The sequence below is a fragment of the Photinus pyralis genome, unplaced genomic scaffold (genome assembly GCF_008802855.1).
Source record: "Photinus pyralis isolate 1611_PpyrPB1 unplaced genomic scaffold, Ppyr1.3 Ppyr1.4_LG6, whole genome shotgun sequence".
NCBI lineage: Eukaryota > Metazoa > Arthropoda > Insecta > Coleoptera > Lampyridae > Photinus > Photinus pyralis.
In genome coordinates, this window is record NW_022170663.1 from 9,979,126 (window position 1) to 9,995,869 (window position 16,744).

The 16,744-nt window shown below is 37.5% G+C and overlaps 1 protein-coding gene across 3 annotated transcripts in view; it reads left to right on the forward strand.

Annotated features, from left to right (window-relative positions):
* The window catches only part of LOC116173509 (cyclic nucleotide-gated cation channel subunit A), a 52,961-nt gene that overhangs the window by 20,866 nt on the left and 15,351 nt on the right, over positions 1-16,744 (forward strand). For all 3 annotated transcript variants that reach the window (XM_031491013.1, XM_031491012.1, XM_031491014.1), the window contains exons 2-4: positions 1,436-1,666; positions 5,035-5,197; positions 11,452-12,305. In XM_031491013.1, coding sequence (XP_031346873.1) covers positions 1,436-1,666; positions 5,035-5,197; positions 11,452-12,305 — 1,248 coding nt within the window. The remainder of the gene's footprint in view (positions 1-1,435; positions 1,667-5,034; positions 5,198-11,451; positions 12,306-16,744) is intronic.

Sequence of the window (16,744 nt, forward strand, 5' to 3'; positions counted from 1 at the left end):
TTTGTATTTCTCTGGGGAAATGATGAGATAGGGCAGTCGCCAGTTGAGATTCCTTTATGGGTGGCCTTATTCACCCAATACCACAAAATGGTCGCTGTAACGTCTAAATTTGGCTTGGTAAAGGCGCGGTGTAGCTGGTCGCAAATGAATTTTTCCTTGTACTTCTTAAGACTTGTAGGTATATTGCTTAATGAATTCTTCTTTAAAATCTTTCCTGCTGTTCCATCGGTTTCTGTTTAGCTCAGCCCAGGCTTTGGCGGCCCCTCCCACCTTCTTTTGAGGAAGCAAGTGTGTTCTGCTCATTTGGATTTAAATTTCTTTTGGTTGAACCCTTTAAGACCAATTAATGTGAGCTTTTACGTTAAACTTTCTACAAATTGGTTTTTTACATTAGATCTTATGCCCAGTTGCACCAACAAAATTAAGCCTTGCTTAAAGTTAAGTCGAACTCAAAATCTATGGCAACGATTATTAAGACAATCGTTGCTATGGTATTTAAGTTATGCTAAACTTTAAGGGATACTTAATTTTGACGGTGCAATGGTTAGAGGCATTCAATGTTTACTTTGAATACTTAAACAGAAATAAATTTAACTAACCTGGGTTACGAGTCTTCTCGTTTATTGAATGCGTCTAGTTATAGCTAGATAGTATGGTTGTAATACAAATGTTGTAGATGTTATGCTTATTCAAAAATTAAATCTTGTATTGTTTCTAAAAAGGATGTAATTTGAGAACAGTAGGTATAACCATTGAATAAAAACACTATAATGGTATAACTAAATCCGATTATTATATAGATGCGCAATCAATTGCTAGATTAATTTTAAAGGGAATTTATCGAAGTTGTATTACTTGGTTCTATCTAAGTATGAGCTAAATTCGAATGTATAGCCTGAAGCTTCTTTAATTACACGTACCAATTTAGTCAAAATAAACAGTAACATATGAAGACGAATTGCAAAAGCAACTCATAATTTCTCTACTGCTCCATACCGTATTTTACATCGGATTTAATTTCGCTGCTTACTTGAATGCCAAATTTGCGCCATTTGTGTTGTGTTTGTGTTATTTCATTGACAAAATTCAGATCTTAAAATTTCATTACGTGTCGACGAATAAGGGAATAAGCTTAGTCGTGGAAATTTAGAAAATCACATTTTTTATCAATGTTCTTATTGAATATTGGATATATTATAGTTGACGATAGCGCATTTAATTGTACTCGAGCAAGTGCATTATCATCCCCTAATTTGGCATCCGTTATAAACAGGTGGATGTAAATTACACACCGTAGGTACACGACACGATGGCCCTTTGTTGTACAAACAGTGGAACTGCAGCGATCATTGTTAGAATGTGATTTGATTAAACTTTAGTTTCTCTTAATAATTGTTAATAATGTTAATTATTTATATCTTGTTGTTTGTTTCAGAACCATTACGAACCAAATAATGTCCGCACAAGGATCAGTAATCGTTTATCGCAAGTTGCGCGGACATTCAGGGCGGCTGTACGCTTCAAACGCTCAAAAAAAGACGCATGTCCACCGGATTTGACCGTTGATAGAAGTCAAGAGAAGAAGTCCGACAATAATGAAGTTAGCCCGCCGATTTGCTGCGGTCAGCGAATTATTGTCGATCCTGCGCACCATTTGCATTATAAGGTCTGTACTCTCCCATAGTGTCACGCGAATCGAAAAAAAATACCACTCACCAGAATAAAACGTAGATAAGTGCAGCAATAAACAAAGTTAGAGGTAATAAACATAATGGATTGGAGTTGTCGGGTCATTACGGCAATTACAATGAACGGGGAGGTTAATGGATCCCATTCGCATTAAACTTTCTTAACTTTTTAATATTGCGTTAGTGACGTTTTTCTGTTAATGGCAACTAATTTGAAAATCTATACTCAACAGATGTAATGAGCTTCGTAGCTGAAATGCATATTATTGTTCTAGTAGCGCAATTGCCATGAGATGGATAGTATATTCACAGATACATATACACAAACCTTATCCATTTCATGGGTAACGCATTTAGGTATACTTGAAAGCCTCTTCTATTGAGCTGTAGTATAGACACGTACCTTTAAAAACTGTAAAATTACAATTATGGATTTATGCATTAGATGTCGCTGCAAAAATTTAAGTAGTTCCATTGTTCAATTAAACACCTCCTATCATATATCATTGTAATAATACCCAACAATGTGGAATTCGAATTGTACAAACTTTAGCGCTTTAAATCTTTTGCAGCGCCATTTAATGCACGAATCCATAAGCGTCATTGTACAGTTTTAAACGGTAAAAAACTCCCTTGAAAAAATCTCACAGTGACCAATATATCCAGGGTGGTACCTTACAGTGCAAGATTAAAACTCTTCCTTTGTGACATGTAGTCTTGTTAAGTACGCTCTTGATACGTGACTACACTTTTATGCTTTATTCTTCTTATTGTTCCTTCTTTTCTACCTTTTGAATTCTAACTGTAAATATTTATTTAAATCCAGTAGCCTGTCAGGTTTAAATAGCAGAAAAAGGAGTTCTTTGTGCTCTTGATCTGAAACTTTGTTCGCTTGCTCTAGTATTTCGTGTACATCCATACGCTATTAAGCAGATATTACATCATTTCCTTTTCATAATCATAAAAAAAGTATTTATTTTTAATCTATACCTACCCTACTACCATTTCTCTTGCTATAAAGTACAAACGAAATGTATAAGACCACTACGACCATATCAAGGACGTGACGCAACACATGCGACTACGTGGATTGTCCCTCACTCACACCAGCGAATGCAGTAGGAGATCTGACACCTAGGTGTCGCAGGCAGGCGACTTGGCACACTATCTAGTCTACTAATAAGTGCAGAAGATTGTTATATCCATTATATTGGAATATTCTGCAACTGCGATTTGCTTTTGCAGTCCTATTTCCGTAATGGAAATAAGGACGGAAACGGAGTTTGGACTTATTCGACTCGCCCGTGCATGGAGGAATTTCGAGGGGCATATATATCCTGAATATGTCGTTGATTACGAGAGCTTACGCCGCCATATTCTCCAGGTAGTTAAGCGATTTGACGATACATGAAGTGTTGCTTGTGGAAAATTCCCTGGTCGTCCAACAGTTGCTAACGGGGCGATAGTAGAAGATGTGCGTGCTCGTCTTGAACAAAGCCCGCAAAAGCCACTGCGACAACTATCGCAACAAACTGGTTTGGCATACGGAACCTGTCGAAGAAAAAGTTAAATTTCTACCCCTACAAAGTAAGCGTCCTACAAGAACTTCATCGTCCTGACTTTGGTTTAATGAAACTCTACGAGACGACAACTTATTAGACAAAAGCTATTTATCGGTAGACAGTATCATTTGTGTTGCGGCAAATGTCATGTCTCATAAAAGCGGTACAGGCAATGATTATTGATCGCTCTGTGTGTATTGTCACGAGTTATTGTTTGTCAGTATAAAAAACCTTCAATACTCGCGCCATTCAGAATTTTCAGACAATGAACGGAAGCCACTCCACTCCATTTTTATGGGAAACTGCTTTACAAATTCCGGTCTTATTTCGAACATCCGATGAGAAAAATTCTTTCGCCCATTATTTCATTGTAGGGATGCCAATAATTTTAATGATGATTGAGCAGCAAAAGACAATGATAGCGTTACTTACAAGAATAAAATACAGTCGATAGGGCAACCAAAATGTTCTACATTGCTTTTCTTTTGTTGAAGAAAAATTGTCAATATTTGCCGATACTTTAGTGAAAGGTCAAGTTTGAAAGTTCCGCTTTATCTTTTCAACTAAAATCCTTTTGTAGAACAAGAAGCGCTTTCTGAATAATAGTTGCTTTCGAAGAATTACTCCCATGCGTCTGGGCTCTTTTATGTACAAAATAATTCCCCACGCAATTAAAAAAGGTAGACGTCTTTGATTCATAAAGTTGACTTAACTAATTAAGCTAAACTCAATTAAAATGAAGATTTCAATTTTAATTTCGCACAGGTCACATTTATTAAGGGAATGTCGGTTAAGTAGTGGAGGATTAATTAAGATAAAATTTATTTGCACGTTACGTTTTGTGTTTGATTACTCGAAGTTAATTATGAAGCCGAACGTACCTACGTGAGTTTCAGTTTGCATCAATTTCATGTCATAAAACAATAAAGCTTTATATTTCCACGAATCTCGTCCAATAACCTACAAGACTAGCGCATCGAATTTCTTATAGGTGTAGAAGAACAATGAAAATGAAAATTTGGCTTTGTCCTACTTACGAACAGAGAATAGGGATTTTTGAAATTTTGAAAGTCTAGAGTTACACATCAGGTAAAGTACGGTTGTCTTTTAGGGTTCTTATTTTTCTTTTGCATTTCATTTAATTTAGTTTTTGAGCTCTAAAAGAAAACGATTTTAAAGTTGTTGAAGAGCACAATCTAATTAAATCGATTGTGCTGCGTAGGGGTCAAACCTTTTTCCAAATTAACTACAAGGCTGTAGGATAACAGAGGCTAATCATTAATCTTATTAGGGGTACAATTGAGACTGAGCACGGTCTGAAGACGGTTTAATAGTTAAATTAGTAGGGATCATTGTACGACTGTTTTTGAATACCTCACTCATACACACAGTGTCTGGGACTTACCACTCTCCATCCAAGTTCGATCCATGGTATAGCGTGAGTTCCGTAAGTTTGTCCTTTTGAATAATTAGGTATAGTTTCCATAGACGATATGCTCTGAATTAAGTAATAACGGATTAAATCGTGGGGTCCAGTCCATTCATTAATTTTTCGTTTTCCGTGCACCAGCTTTACAATGTTAGCATTGCTTATAGCTTTCTTAAACAAGCGCGTAACAAGATTGGCACCAAATACACGTATAGCATAAAGAATGATTAGCATCTGGTCCGTAGAAGATTCTTTTAAATCTTGGTAGATTATTCTGGTGAACTGGTATTAACTTAATATAACAAAGTTTATAATAAACGTGTAAATATTTTACTATACTCCATTTTTGTTACAGTGGCTAATGGTAATATCACTGGCTGTGCTTTATAACGTTATCTTCGTCCCTGGAAGAGCTGTATTTTGGGATCTTAACAACTCTATTCCTCCGGTTTGGTTTGCATTTGATTATATCTGTGATATGATCTATGTTTTCGATATTCTTGTGCGTGCACATGAAGGTGAGTAGTTTGACGCAATTACTTAATAAATACGTAGTGTAAAATTTGTTTAAAATCTACATTAGAAGTGCCCAGACGTAACAAAATAGGTTACGTTTATTTGTACATCTGTGATAGGCATGACCCTTCTCGTGACAATTCCAACATATTTTTGGGAAACTCTCGAATACCCTCTTGATTTATGTGCAGAATTATTTTTCGTAAAAGCGCCCTCTTTGGATTTGACGTTATTTGGGATGGGATATTTACTTGTTACTCTGCTCCAACTTTCATTACCTTCCTCACCATAACCTCCAAATAGATATTGAATGAAGTTGGTGATAGATAACATCCCTGCCTAGTGCCTAAGTCCTCTTCCTATTCTAAACCATTCAGATAAGTTCTTTCTTTCTCTCTAATCCACACCCTTGTCCCTTTTCCAGATCATTTTCACTACTGCAATTGCATCCCTGGTTCCCCAAACCCTTCAGATCTTCCCCCACTAGCTCCTCCATTACCCTCCCCGACCTCCTATCCAACACCCGCAACAAAATCTTAGGAGCATGAGCTATAAAACTTATTGTACTGCGTTATTCGTATTTCATTCTTCCCTTCTTTTTCTGAAGCGATATCATAACGGTTCTAAGAAAGTCCTGGGGCCACACTCCACTCTCGTAAATCTCAATACACAAATCCCTCAGTATCCTTCATCCTTCTTCCTTTGAATCTTCTATCTAAACACTTTACTAATTCGACCGGTATCTCGACTATCCCAACAGCCTTACCATTCTTTATAGCCGCTTTTAGTTCTGTCATCAAAATACTCCCACCCTTATCTTCCTCTGATACTTTCGATTCTTTCTCTATATTTATTCGTTCAGGTTTCGCAATTGCCTTGTGCAACCTTTCCATACATTCTTTCCATTTATTAAGTACAGGGCGATCCCCTTTCCGTCTTTGCTTTCGATGCTTTAAGTTTATCATTTATCCCACACCATGTTTCTTACTACGTTCCAGACAATGTCATGCCTGCTTATTCAATCGAGCTCATCAATCTCCTTGCATTAATTTAGCAGCCATTGTTCCGTCATCTTCTTAATTCATTATTCAGTCTTCGATATTTCTCTGTTCCCTCTGCCGGTTATACATCCTATTTCTTCCATCGTTTCAATAATTTCAAATCTTGTCCGTGGCTTCTTTTGTTCTCCTATACTCCACCTCCTTCTCACCTTCTTTGATTATCGCTCTTCCATTTGTCTTCTGTAGTTTCATGATTTTTCATTGCAACCTCCATTTTTATTTCAATTTCCATTGCCTTACCTATATCAATCTCCTTTAATTTTACATAATCCCATTCCTTTACTCTGTTTGCAACTTTAATACTTTTCAATTTTATTTCCAACTCTGCCAACAAAGGGACATGGTCACTGTTAATTCGTACATCTCGAAATCCACGCGAATTTTTTAACCCGTCATTTCTGTATCTCTCTCCAATTATGATGCGATCAATCTGCTTTAGTGCTCTCGATATATGTCTTCAGGGTATTTCCGGGTGTAAAGTTTCCTTTTGTGATTGTGATGTTCGTACAAAGGTTGGCTGTGTCCATCTTCCTTTCCTTGCAGAATTCTATTAGACGTACACCCCTTTCATTCCTCGCTCCAAATCCATAATCTCCAAGGACTCTGTCCACTCTACCTTCTCCAATACTAGCTTTCCAGTCATCACTCACTATTTTGTTACAGCTCTTCCTTCTTTCTTCATTACACATTCTATTTTCTTGTACTCGTACTCTCACTATCTTCATAATCAAGACTTTTTGGAGTACTTAGTACTTAGTCTTGCTGCAATAATTTCTTTCCAAAAGGCCCACTCAATTCGTCCCTTTAATATCTCCGCTGTAGTACAACATTATTCCGTCTCTTGTATCATTCCTCTTCCCTCACTTTACTTCGCTTATTCCAATAATACCCAATCTATTTCGTTCTATTTGCCTCTTCCGGTTTTCCAACGTTTCAGCTCCCATTAGGGATCTAACGTTCTATATTCCTTCTCAGTCTGCTTTTTGCACGTTTTGTAGGGTTCTCTGACGATCTGAATGGAAAACTATTTTAACTCCGGAACACTTAGCATTGGAGAAATCCATACCAAATAAATGTGTACTCATCTATCACCTGTTTCCAGGGAAATACTGCTAGGATCTCTAATGGGGTGGCCTACCGAGGCTTTCCTCAACTTCATACCGTTAAATCTTGATAAACTACTTTGCCTTTGAGGGCCATTCTACAACCCGCGGAACAACAGAGTTGCTCGTCCTCTACCCCCTCAACCGTTGGCCCTTTGTATAGGATTGACTTCTGATTCCGTCGCCATGTCCTCTTCGGTGAAAACAAGTTGTACCACGTGAGGGCGAAGTTTGGTATTTGAAGGGGAAATAAATTACTGAGTGTGAAGGTTTCTCGAACTTAAAAACTTACACTCCAAGATTTTCTCGTTGTGATATGGATTCAGAAATACATGCTGCTAATTAAATTCAGTAACCCTATCAGAGGTCAGCTCATACATATTTATTGAGTTGCAGAGAAATGGGACCTTGTTCAATTAAAAGAGAAATTATGACTTCCCGATTGCAAAACGAGACCAAACCTAAACTGAGTACCTACAATTTTTTTGTTTCCAACCCTAAAATATCAACCAAATTAAAATTTTAATTATTCAAAGCAGAAATGTCTACGTGTATGAAGGAGGTGAATACAAACACGCAAAGGATTATAGAATTCTACGCGTGGCTGCGAAGTTTGCTTTCAAATCGCATTGAAGGCGCTTCTACGAACTGTTAGTATTTCAAAATACGCAAACTTAAACAAAAGTAAGTTCAATAAAGCTCCGTTCAGGCCCGATTCGTACCTGTTCAATCACCGAGTAATCTGGGATTGAAGGATTAATTAACTAATTTATAATTAGCATACCAAATGTTGCATAGATCAGAACACATAACAATACGGTGCAATTTCAGGACAAGGACGCAGCATATGCACATTATGATTACTGGCTGAGTAGAGAAGTGCACATGGAGTTTTTCATTTGGGCAAATGTTGGCCAAACCATCAGTTTTCACATTTCTTTTACCTTTTGTGTAATTAATTTCCTAAGGATTAATCTAAATTGTGCTAATCTTGATTTTTGAAGATGAATTTGCCTTTCCATATATATCAAAGGTCTATGATCTGGAAATATTTAAATTTACGGCCATACAAATACGGTGGAAAGTGGTTTAGTGTTCATGTTACCGCTTGTCTTATTATATGTAACGATCATTGTTGCATAAATGGTTGACACTTCCCCTCTACAAAAAATACATTTATTGGTAGCTATTGTAACGGGCAGGGTTGAAGACCCCACTTGCATAAAATAAAATTAAATTTAATCTCTACGGCACTGGTAGAAATCCCAAAATAACAATTAATTTACGCACGACTAGCTCGGTAACAAATATGTTTGCAGCTTCTAAGATCTGAAAGTCTAACGTTCTGGTTCAATGGTTCCATTTTTCTTTACGCGTTCCCACGTACACAATATTGGTTTTAGAAATATATAAAAAATGCAATGCCTATATGATCAAGTGTATCTGCTAAATTTGATTCCTACCTGTAACAGTATCCTGTGTATACCTTTGAGAACGGTTATCGCATCGAATGAATACGTAAAGTTTATCAGTACGAATAAATATTGATGACGCCGGTGCTCAAGCGTCCTGAATTTTATAAATTGAGCATTGTATTTTACCCTTTAGGAAGAGTCAATTTATAAATTAAGAAGTTATACGTCCGCAATTTATTTAGAGCAATTAATAGGAGCCGTCATTACCAATATAACTGAGTATTTATAAGTGCAATATTGGCACAACATGATTGCCAGGAAAAGTGTATGCTGTATATACGTACGTTCCAAAAGCGTACAAAGATTATTTAGTGCTATTGGCGTACAAGGTGAGGTTGATCAAATACTAGGCACTGAACGAAATTAAAATGCGCGCCAGTTGCGTATACCCGCCATTGGCGAAAAAAAATTGCAAATTCAGTCCAAAATTAACGAAACTAGCACAAAGTCTGCCTTGCAATTAAACGGAACGGTAGAAATTTTTGTGCAAGGAAAAGTAAAAGCGATAAATACTATGCAGTAAACTTTATGTCAAATAAATTTACGGAAAGTATCAAAAATTAATACGGTAAATGTCATTAGCAGAACACCAACGGCAAAAGATCCCCTCTAATCAACGGCTGTACCTTTGATAAAGTTCGGCCATTTCATGGAGGGATCGACAGTTTCCCACCCGAAACAGCGTATTCGGTTATCTACGTCCAAAAATTAAAACTTCCTTAATTAATTGTACGGGCTGCGGACGTCTTAAAAATCTGTATCTGGTCTTAACATTTAAAGTATCTAAGAACTCTCGCGACTTAATCGGAAGCTATTCACTGCATCTCATTTGATCACCTACCGCTAATTACACTGACCTAATTTGCCTGATAATATATAACGGTCGGTAGAAAATACACGCTTGGGATCTGTTACAGCGGTAGTTCGTTCTGGGCATTTCATCTTCGTCACTCAATTTCTAACTTAACTCTCCCCGTATCAAATCAGAAGATGCGAGGGTAGTAATAACAGTAAAAATCAATTTAGGTACCACAATAAATATTGGTTTATTCTTAAAGATCAATATCAAAATAATAATTGTCTCCACAATCGGATAGCGTATCACACAAAATACAACATATTCCCAAATACTCAAAGTTATAACTTTCTTTACTCACAAAACTTAGGAACGTCACTGTACAATTGAAATTCCTTAGTTAAACATACCTCTCAATCAAGAATGTTCGATTAAATTAATATACTGAATCATAACATAACTTTCCACAAATTAATAAACTGATATTCCGGACATGAATTCGCACGTATAGGGCCAAGGGCAAGTAAAACATATAAGGCACGCTTACCTTAGAATAAAGTTAGATGTCGACGCCAAGAAGTGAGCTCAATTCTCGCATCCAAACGTGAAATCAATCAAAGAAAATCTCCCACGCCGTTCCGCAGGGCTGGATATACATATAATTATATTAGGTACTGTACTTAATTAACCACTTCAGAAGAAAGTTGCGGTGTACAATAATATTCGCATTTCAAACTCGATCATAATTTAACCAAGATGGCAAAGACTAATTATTTGAATGTATTAGCTTAGCATATAACCCAGAAAGGGCAGAATAATTATGAATTAATTCGAAAAAGAGTTGTCTCTTTTGTTTGGGATCGATCCCTGATAACAAATCTCCTTCATGAGCCGTTGGCCAATTTTACAACAAATACCGCTCGTTATCACGGCACTCGCAGGTATGGGTATATTTAAACCCAAGGTTACAAACAGTTTCTTATGTAATGTAACGTATCCGGAATTTAAACTAGTGCTTACAATTAACACTAAAATTAAAACCCTAAAAGAATTCAAAGGTAATCCTACGTTGATGTAATAAAATGTACATACCTCTTAAATAAGAGGGATAATTGTAGATAAAGCAACAATTGTCGATGGAAAAATTGTAGTACACAAATATCAGACCAAGGCAACTTTTCAAAATTAGAGGAGACCCCGTCAATGAAAGATAAGTCTTTCAGCAACATATGTCGACTTGCGCGTATTTATATATCATTCCATAATGTTCATTTTCCACATACCATTTATCGTACAAAGCGCTGCATAGAAGTTTTACAGAATTTTGCAAAACATCTTTTAACTAATCGTTAGAGATATTAAATCTTTGCGTTAGTTAATAATTCAGTACATTTAAATCCGTTTTTATGTGAAGACCGCGTCTCCAATTTGAAAATTTTCCCTCGCGTAAATTTTATCACCTGTAAAGGAATGACCTTGCCACAAATTAGGCTAACTTTCGAATTTTAATGTAAAATTAAGCCTGCAGGTAATTCTCACTTCGTCACCAGTTTATATTCTTAAAACGGCGCGTTTTTAAATATGCAGCTGAGCTAAATAGCGGCGACGTCTTTGATTAGAATTTTTCACAGCAAAAAAAATCCGGTAACACATTATTGCGACTGTTTCTCTAATAAAAATTTAGCACAACTGTGGTACTGGTAGTAACTGTTCGCGAAAAAGAACCAAAAAATAAGTCTTGGATCTTCGAACCTACACCGAGCTTAAAAGTAGAGAAACTGCGCTATTTACCGAAAGCAATAATATTTTCTTTTGCCATAGGTTATTTGGAACAAGGACTGATGGTGACCGATGCAAAAAAGCTCCGTAAAAACTACTTGTCAGCGACTAACAAATGGAAAGTGGACATGATCTCTTTACTTCCTACGGATGTGACGTATTGTTGGTGGTCTCCATCCGAATGTACGTTTCAAGTGCCGTGTGCAGTGATAGTAAGGTTAAATAGGTTAGTCAAGCTACCTCGAATTTGGGATTGGTTCGAAAGAACAGAAACAGATACCAATTATCCAAACGTGTTCCGAATTTGCAAAGTGCTTCTCGCAATTTTAGTTTTAATCCATTGGAACGCGTGCCTCTATTTTGCAATTAGTTACGCAATCGGTTTCGGTACCGATAATTGGGTGTATAATATAGAAGGTCCAAAAAATTCCACACTATCGCATCAATACATTTATTGTTTCTATTGGTCCACGTTGACGCTTACGACAATTGGTGAAACCCCAGTGCCTGAAAACGATGCGGAGTACTTGTTCGTGGTGGCGGACTTTTTGGCGGGCGTGCTTATATTCGCGACGATCGTCGGAAACATCGGGTCCATGATATCGAATATGAATTTAGCGCGAGTTGATTTTCAAAATCGAATGGACGGTGTGAAACAGTACATGGCGTTTAGAAAAGTGGGACGAGAGTTGGAAGCGCGCGTTATAAGATGGTTTGCGTATACGTGGGCGGAAAGTGGCGCTTTGGACGAGGAACGAGTACTATCGGCTCTACCAGATAAGCTAAAGGCGGAAATTGCAATTAGAGTGCATCTAGATACGATAAAGCAAGTTCGAATCTTTCAAGATTGTGAACCCGGATTACTGGAAGCTCTTGTACTTAAGCTCCGTTTACAGGTAGGTTTTCAATTTGATGGAATCTTTTTCAATACACATAAAATTGACACTATTGCATTACACTTTATTAATTTATAGTGAAAACCAAGTAACCTCCCTATAATTCGTTATAAAAATAAGTCCATAGTTTTAAGATAACAGATTGTAGGGATTATTGGAAGTTTACATGAAGCAAAAAATGTTAGCAGGTCAGCCGTAGCTGTAAGTTTTCTTTTTAAAGTACCTCGTACCTTCATTTAGAGAATTACTTCCAGCTATTCGAATATTAAACTAGGTACAGAGATGCATTTGTCGGCAATCGCCAGACATTTTCATTTTCTGTTGGTTTGCACCCCTATAGTATTTAAGAGAGTATAGACCTTCCATCGTATTTTGATTTCTTTGTATACTGTTTGTGCTTTTCTGCCAGATTTACGATTTTGGTCGTTTACCACTTTCCATATATTTTTCTGTGCAAAAATTGGCTGATTTTGATAACAAATGTGTATACCGGGTGATCGAAAAGTAGTGCGGACAATTTGAATTTTCCGTAAAACTAAATATTTATAACGTTGATAACATACCAAATGTCATTTATGTAAAAGCAGTGGTGGATCAATTTAATCACTAATACATAAATAAACTACCTTCTAAACATGTTTGCCCATTCCTTAAGTAAAAAATATTAAAAACTTAAAGCGCCCATTTTAAACTGTCTGCAGTTCTTTTTGATCACCCGATACAGTCTCAAATAAGAATGAACACTGAACAGCATGGAGAAATCAGACACCATAAGTACTAACACAGTCGGTTAATATAGAAGAAAGTTGCGCATTTTAGAGCTTTATTAGGTATGTCACTTAAAGGAACCATAATCGTTATTTGTGTACCAAGGCCGTAAAAGTGATCTTTTTTGGCCGAAGCTGCTGTTTGTGGCCGAGGCGGCAGCCGAGGCCGCAATTCAGGTGAGGTCTAACAAATCACTTTTGGCCAAGGTGCATACAACATTTTTTAGGCGATCATTAAAAAAGAATTCAAAAATTTGCTCATAAACATATTTTTTCTGAAAATCATAGTTATCTTAGACAATTAAAAACAAAGCATTTCCTGTCGTATGTAATTATAATTAGCATCTTTGCGTGTGTTTTGTGCGTATCAAAATGGGTGATAGCGACAGTTCAGAGACCCCAAATGAAATTTTGTAAGCTGCAAGCGTTGCGACCCTAAGTCATATATGATATAAGAGCAGGCGTTTGAGAGTAAAAGGTGGTACAATTGCAACTTCCTCCGTTGCACAAGATTTTAATAATGTCAAATGCAATACGTCCTTCGTAACTGTGGCTTCCAAGATCTTATAGTTAACATGCTGTACAATTATTAGAAACCTGATTACCTACTTTGATGGTAGGTATAGGTAGCAACTTGTGTTCTCGGTTAATTGCTGGTGATTCTTCGTATAATAATGTAAGCAATAACATCTTCGTCATATTTTGGTTGTACACTTCAAAAAGGTCTGCAAGCAGCAAAGATTGAAACGTCAAACTATACCTAATTTTAAATGTGAACATTGTGATTATGCAAAATAGTGTGAAACATTCCTACAAGTCCGAAAATGAAAAAACTCACGTGGATGACCCAATCCTTGATGGGGCTAGACCCGATAGACGCTTTGTATCAAACAGATTACTGTTTCTCACACAATGAAATAGGGAATTTTTGGCTTCGCCACCAATTAATTTGGTAGTGGTGAAAGTTCTCATTAGACAAAATTCTAATTATCCAGCATGTATTACACTAAACAAGACTCTATTGCATTGTTTATTACTTGTTATCAATTAAATCGGGTTCGTTGCCGTACCAATAAATTATTTCGCGTTTCGAAGATTTATTTGAACTGATATACATCCATTCCACTTTAGTTTACTGTCGTGAAATGAATACAGACAACGTAAAGGGACGTACGTCGCACAAGATATTTATCAACAATGTATCACAGTCGACAATCAATGTAAGTCAAGCAATTTGTAATTAAAGAACGGATTTTTTTCTTTATTTGTGTAAAATTACCTACCCCCGGTATTAAACTAGCTTGTATTGGATATCCATATTAGTCCCAAAGATTTGGTCTGGTCGTAGCTGTTGAACTCTGCTTACATTGGAATGTTGGTGAGTATCTCTTCTTTATTGGCGGCTCATTTAAGCGCCTGGAATCCTCCTTTTTGTAATTGGACTACTTGATGTATGCTTTTGGCACCAAATAAGATGTCGTCTCCGTAGGAGTTCTCTAATGTGACTCGGGCTGCATTTGGATAGTCATCTTTTTCGTCTTCAGCTAATTGTTGTAGTTTTCCTATCCCTAGATATAGAGCTGCTGCTGTTCCATAAGTTACTGTTGTACACTTCCTCTCCAGTGATAACGATCTGGCCACCGCTAGTGATCGCGAGGGCCCGAATTTTATCGGACTCTCCGTGAATGGAATCTTGACCGTGTATCTTCCATTTAAAATGGGTGTAGTGGTTGACTTGTCTTCTGCATCGATCCCATTTGCCAGTGTCGCATCTTCCATTTCGCAGTATTCGGATATTTGGTTTTTGTCTTAGATTGTTGGTGCCATACCAAATATTCGACTGCCTTGGTTGGTACCATATTTTGTTTGCTCGGATACCACCGAGCCAAATTCGGTTTTCATGACCCCACGACATCAGTATCATCTTGACATATTTCCCTGCTCCCAGAAACACATCAAATGACCTTGACGTGGCCATCGTAAGATCAGCTAAGGACACGTCCTTCTATGGATCTTTGTTCATCCCAAATGATGCCAGTGGTAGATTTTCGTATGTCTGTGAGAATGATCAGTTTTGTTGTTAATTTGTACTCATTTGCCCTGCCTGTAGCTGGTTATCTTAGTTTTTGCATTTGTACGGTCGCATCCATCTATTCCCGATACCATCGTATTCGCTTTTTTGCCTTAGGAGGTTTACTTGCTGTGTCACCTGTTCTGTGATAAACAAGGCTTGTGATCCAGACTCCACTCTTAATACTCTTAATAATTGCGGTATGGCCGTGATGTCTTGTGCTTGCACAATTGCTGTTGCTAGTAGTACTTCCTGGTTTTCCTCTTGAGTTTGGATGTTTTGTTTTGATACTGTGGCGTGTGATGTCCTTGTTCTACGTTGTGGTGTCTGCTCTGTTGCTTTACTGGGTTGGTGAAGTAAAGTATGATGTGGATAACCGTATTCTGTACACTTTTACGCTGAGTAATATTTTGCCTCGTAGTTGTGTTCTAAACATCTAAAACATAATTTCCTTTCTTTTACTTCTTTATTTCTCTCTTCCCCTCTAAACTTTGGGCAGTTCTCAAAGCGATTATGCTGTTTGCAGTAGTAGCACGATATGGATGACGTGTTCCTCCAGCTGGTCCTAGAGATGGGATCATCTATTTCATTACAGTTCCTTGATCCCATTGATCCTAGCGACTGAAATCTCATTTGCATGAACTGCATCACTTCTCTTAGTTTGGGATTTCGTTTAGCTGTTTTAGTAACGGTTTAAGACTCGGACGCTAGTCTCACAGGTTGTGAGTTCGAATCCCACAACTTGCCAGTTTTTAGTGGTACAGAAAATCTTCTGACTACCATGCTTCGGAGGGCACGTACAGCTAGCGATCCCGGCAGTCATACCACGAGTGCCGTTAGGTCACACAGACGGCTGTTGATGCGACCTGAAAACGTCTGTACCTAGGGAATGACACCCATACGATACAACAACAGTGACTGTTTAAACAACCTGTTGCATTCTGCGTCCCATTTTCTTGTCATGGTATTAGTTACCATTGCACCCCATGACAATGTACCTGGATTTCTGATTGTCAGTAGAAATTCATGTATGATGTCATGGAGCCGTCTCAATTGCCATCCATTTTATTTCGCCAGTCAGGATTCTGTCTTATAACTTATTTACCATTAATCTTTTATTACTACCCCTGCTTTGGAGTATTCGAATGGATCAATTTCTCGAGCAAGTCGCGGAAGGGAGCCCAATTTTAATATCCACTTCGGTACGTTGGTAACTATTTTAGGCAACTGAACGTTGGTCGCCGCTTTTACCTTTGCATTCTTGGTATGGTGTCGTAATCATATTCCAATTTCGTTACTGGATCCTCTCCAAAATATGGATGAGAGAAGCTTACCTCATTTGCCCGAATGTCCACTTCAAGCTCGCACATTAGGTCCCACTACTTCTCGGCATTGGTGCGCAGTGTGTTTCACACCGCCTTGAATTCTGTTCCATTATTTCCTCTTCCATCTGGAGCAGTGTCTCTGCAAACTGCCTCAGACGAACTTCCTGTTTTTTGATCCGAAGCGCTTTTTCCTTATCCATTTCTTCATCGTTTTCTCCTGTTTTCCGGTCCATATAAAAAACATGAAGTTGATGATGGTTTCTCAAAGACGACACG